Source organism: Perca flavescens, chromosome 16 (assembly GCF_004354835.1).
Source record: "Perca flavescens isolate YP-PL-M2 chromosome 16, PFLA_1.0, whole genome shotgun sequence".
NCBI lineage: Eukaryota > Metazoa > Chordata > Actinopteri > Perciformes > Percidae > Perca > Perca flavescens.
In genome coordinates, this window is record NC_041346.1 from 5,003,139 (window position 1) to 5,007,890 (window position 4,752).

At 48.8% G+C, this 4,752-nt stretch overlaps 1 protein-coding gene across 1 annotated transcript; it reads right to left on the minus strand.

Annotated features, from left to right (window-relative positions):
* Nucleotides 1-2,290: 2,290 nt before the first annotated feature.
* On the minus strand, nt 2,291-3,043 carry LOC114571283 (secreted acidic protein 1A-like). The gene is made up of 2 exons (XM_028602164.1): nt 2,835-3,043; nt 2,291-2,567 (listed from the first exon to the last, which is right to left on the minus strand). Exons 1-2 carry the CDS (start codon nt 3,041-3,043, stop codon nt 2,291-2,293), a joined length of 486 nt encoding a protein of 161 aa, XP_028457965.1.
* Nucleotides 3,044-4,752: the final 1,709 nt, after the last annotated feature.

The window sequence follows — 4,752 nt, forward strand, 5'->3', positions numbered from 1 at the left end:
TCAAGTTGCTATAAACAGCTCTTTGCGGCGTGTAAAGCTTGTTTCCATATCTGTAATAGCTTCCTACCAGAAGTGCTTATCAAGATTTTTATATGTCAGAATCATGTTCAAGGTGTTCTAACAACTTGTTGCAGCGTGTAAAGCTTGTTTCCAAGGCTAAAATAGCTTTACAGTTGTTTCCTTCAAGAAACTCCTATAAGGATGTTTCTGTTTCAGAATCATGTTCAAGGTGCTCTAAACAGCTTGTTGCGGCGTGTAAAGCTTGTTTCCATCGCTAAAAAAGCTTTACAGTAATTTTCTTCAAGAAACTCCTATAAAGATGTTTCTGTTTCAGAACCATGTCCAAGGTGCTCTAAACAGCTTCTTGCGGCGTGTAAAGCTTGTTTCCATCACTAAAAAGCATTACAGTCATTGGCTTCAAGAATCTCCTATAAAGATGTTTCTGTTTCAGAATCATGTTCAAGGGTCTGTAAACAGCTTCTTGCTTCTTGTAAAGCTTGTTTCCATTACTAAAAAGCATTACAGTCATTGGCTTCAAGAATCTCCTATAAAGATGTTTCTGTTTCAGAATCATGTTCAAGGGTCTGTAAACAGCTTTTTGCAGCGTGAAAAGCTTGTTTCCATGGCTAAATTAGCCTTACATTCATTGTAATGCGAACCTCTTCGCCACGGCTTTGACGAGCGCGGCGGACGCTGGCGTGCGAGGCAGACTCTGCCATCTCTCGATGAGCGGAGTCACAAGTGCCCTGCCCAGCTGCTCGAGGAACTCTTGTCGAGCTTGCCGCGCATTAATTCGGGCCTGAGCTCTCGCCAGAGCACAAAGGTGTTGTAAGCGGACACATTGAGGATGTTGTGGAACACGGCAAACGGCCAGCTGTACGTGCCGACGAGCTTGTCCAGGTTGTCCACGCCGCCCTTGGTGCTGTTGTAGTGCAGGATGATGTCGGGTTTGGTGTGCCTGGTGGCGTCCCCCGTGTGCAGCGTGCTCAGCAGCACCACATTCCTGTTCCTCTTGGCCACGTAGCACCGCAGAGTGACGGTGGGTGTGAAGGCGAACTTGGACGAGAGGGCCGCGCAGCCCTTGGTGTCGAGCAAGGCGCGTGGCAGCTCGGGCTTGTTTTTGCGCATCGTGCTCACCACGGTGAGGTCCCTCTCGTGGCCAGCACGTAGGAGGTGAAAAAGTTGTCGCACGTCACGTTGCGCGGGGCCCGCAGCCCCTCGGTCAGGTCCATCACCACCCGGGCGCCCTGATAACTCTCGGGCTCGCCGCTCACGGACTTGCCCATGTAGACCTGCATGTTGCACGCGTAGCTGGACACGCCGTCGCAGGCCGCCCACAACTTGAATCCGTACCTGCCGGGCTTGCTGGGTATGGTGGAAGGAGCATCGACCTTGTTGTTGTCGTTAGGGTCGGTGTCGTCATCGTTGTTGTTGTTGGACGTGTCGTCAAAGAAGGAGAATGACAAGGACACAGGGAAAGGAATCGGAGGGAGACGAATAAAAGTGAAAAGACGAAATGAGAACAATAAGAAGATAAAAATGAACAAGGATAACAAAAAGAAAAAGAAAATATTTAAAAACATCCGTGTGCGCATACGCACACACACAAAAGCATTCTAAACTATGAGGTTGAAAAAGAAACGGCGCAAAAAAAAGCAAAAACCCACACAAGACACGGTGCCACGGTGAAAATAACAAACAACCATTAGCCTACACGACACGATATACACAGGCAGCAAACTACATGCGCGCCCCAGAGGCTCAGTCTGGCAACTCACTGTTTGGCTCCGATCTATTTATTGCGTGCAGAGGGAACTTGAAGGACAACCGTTTATTCTGCACTCCCACCTCGAAAGGGAACCAGCTGCTCGTCCACGGTCACATCCGGGCCCGGGTTGTAGAGACAAGGCAGCCGCCACGCCCACTCGTCCCACACATCTCGTCTCGCGGTCGTCGAAACGCAGCAGTCTCGAGAACGTGTGGAACCGTTTGATTGGCATCGTGGTGCAGAAAATGGCCCTGGACGCGCGTGGCGGCGTACTCTGTGGGTCCTAGGCTGGAGTAGTGCGTGTGTGGTCTTCTCGTTCTTCTCGGTCTTCTTGGTCTTCTTGTTCTTCTTGTTCTTCTTGTTCTTCTTCGGTGCCGCAGCGATGAGTTTGACGGCCACGGGATGATACGTTTCCGAGGACCATTCAATTTCGCCGTTTCTCGACAGAAACGTTTCCCTCTCCTCGTCCTCCTCATCTTCTTCTCCCATTTCTTGTCCACCCTCTTGTTCTGCGTTTACTGTTTATTGTTTTTCTCGGTCGTCGGCGTCTTGGTCGTCGTCATCGTCTTCTCCTTCGTCGTTGTCGTTGCTGCAGTCTTTTTCGGATTTGCATTCGTCGCCCTCGTCAGAGTCACTGTGATGGTGGTGGCCGTCTTCTTCTTCTTCTTTTTCTTCTTTGTCGTCGTCGTCTTTGTCGTCTTCTTCTTCTTCTTCCTCTCCTTCCTCTTCGGGGACATTGCATCTTGTGATGGAGAAACCCTGATGCAGGTTGAAATCTAGAGTCATACAACAGGCGATGCTGAACCAAGTACAAAACGTACAAAGGTCCAAAAGCAGAAGCAAAGATGAAAAACAACAAGACGAATGTGTACAGAGAATGTGTGTGTGTGTGTGTGTGTGTGTGTGTGTGTGTGTGTATAATAAAAGTGTCTTAGTAGTGTGACAGGATGAGGTTTGCCCCTCCCTCTTACTTGTGCACGGGAGTGCGCACCAGCACACCTGGGGATCATCCCCTTTGATTGGGAACAGGTGGGGGCTCTATTTAAGCCTGTGTGTAGACTCGTACCTTTTTCTGTCTTCTCCTGTTGGGTGTGGAGGCATATCGGGGCTGGTGTGCTGCACACTTTTTGCCGCTGCCCTAGGTCGTCCGTTTGCTGCGGTGTGAGCCGACCCTGTCTTGGCTGGGGATGTCCCCGTGTGGGTAGATGTATAGCCTACCTGGGCTGCTGGCGTTGGGTGTCTCGGTAAGCTGCATGCCTCCCTGTTTCGACCCATTTGGGCGTATCAAGATCTGACATCGGCCGCTGTGTGTGTGCGTGGAGTGGGTGCCTCTGCCGGGGTCTGAGGGCGGCCTGTCCACATATTGCATGTGGGTTTTTGTTCTTGTTATTTTGGTTGATTTTGTTTGATTTTTCTTTCTTTTCATTATGCATGATGGTTTATTGATTTGAATTGTGTTTATTATTTTTCTAATATCATTACGTACTTATTCATTTCTAACAGAAAACATATTGTTATTTTAAAAGAATATTTAACTAAATAAATTGTATATTTTTTTATATTACTTTATTGTCTCTGATCCCTGATTTTGAGAATGGACCTGTGTGCTTTTTAAAGGTCTTAGGCCTATCCCAAGTGGCGTTGTCGGACATTTTTAGTTTCTCGAGTGCCATAGGCCACTCTCGCGTTGCCACACGTGGCGTTGTCGGCAGGATAGTCAAAACATTGAAAGGGGCAGAGACAATAAATATTTTGTTGCTGTTGTTTTAAACTGTTTAATCATTGTTGTGCTTTTGATCCAGAACAGCATTAGTGGTGTTAGGACCCAACATTTCTAAATTTTCAATTTTCTGTGGAGGTTTCGGTTCAGCTTCCTCAGCTGTCATGGACGAGGAGGGGCGACAGCTAAACAAACTCGTTTCACAGCTCCAGGCAGACAATGAGTGACGTCGGGAGTGCCACTTCATTCAGCGGTACACTGTCCCCTGCCCCCCCTCCTGGTTGGTTGTTATTCCTAGGGACCGCAGGTGTACGATGTTTAGGATGGGTTTGGGGATAGCCGAATGGGTCGAGGAGGTTGACGCATGTATGCGTGCCCGGCATTTAATTGCTGCTGAACAGGCTCTTCTCATCTTTGATCATTTGGAGGGAGAGGCGAAGGAAGAAATGAAGTTCTGCCCTAGCTGTCGAGCTACGGTTCAGGTGGGGATACCCTTAGGCTCGTAGGTAGGGACGACATGAATTGGTTGCCTCATGCACAAGTATGAATGTCTAGTGGTGGTGTGGTTGTTTTCTGTCTGGTGGACACTGGGTCCATGGTGTCCACCATGACTGAGTCTCATGGGGCAGTTTTCACCTTGGGGCCAGGATTTCCTTCACCCTTGTAACTGGCTTCAGCCTTGAGCGGCAAATGGTCTTGCAATTCATCATCGGCTATGTAGAATTGGATGTAGAGTTGTGCATAAAGGTATTTGGAATTCTTGTGGTGAGGGATTCCCACTGGTGCTGTGTCTTCTTCCCCTTGCATCTGAGGGATGAATGTTACTTGTCATTGCTAGGGACTGCACTGGGGAGAGTTTACCGCCAGGGTCCAGATAGGGCAGGTGATGAAATTTCATGTAGTGCTAGGCTGGTCTTGTCCAATTGGCAGCCGGAATACTAGCGCACACAAAGTAAGCAGTGGGGTCAAGACGGAAGGGCCCTGTAAGCCAAAGTTTTTCCTAACCTGACTCCAGATCTTTAGCGAGAGGGATACAATCAGGCATGCGCCCATAGATGTTGAAAGCAGAGGGAGTTGAGAGCAGAAGACCGACCGCAGTGGAAGGTGTGAAATTGCCCTTTCCCAATGTACCCAGACAGGCAGTGAGGTGCAGTCGTCGCTCACCCAGTATAGGAGTTTCTGCAGATAAGCTGCCCAGTAGTATTGTCTGAAGTTAGCGGAAAATGTTTTGTAATAGCCTACTCTACATACTCTCTCATCCTGA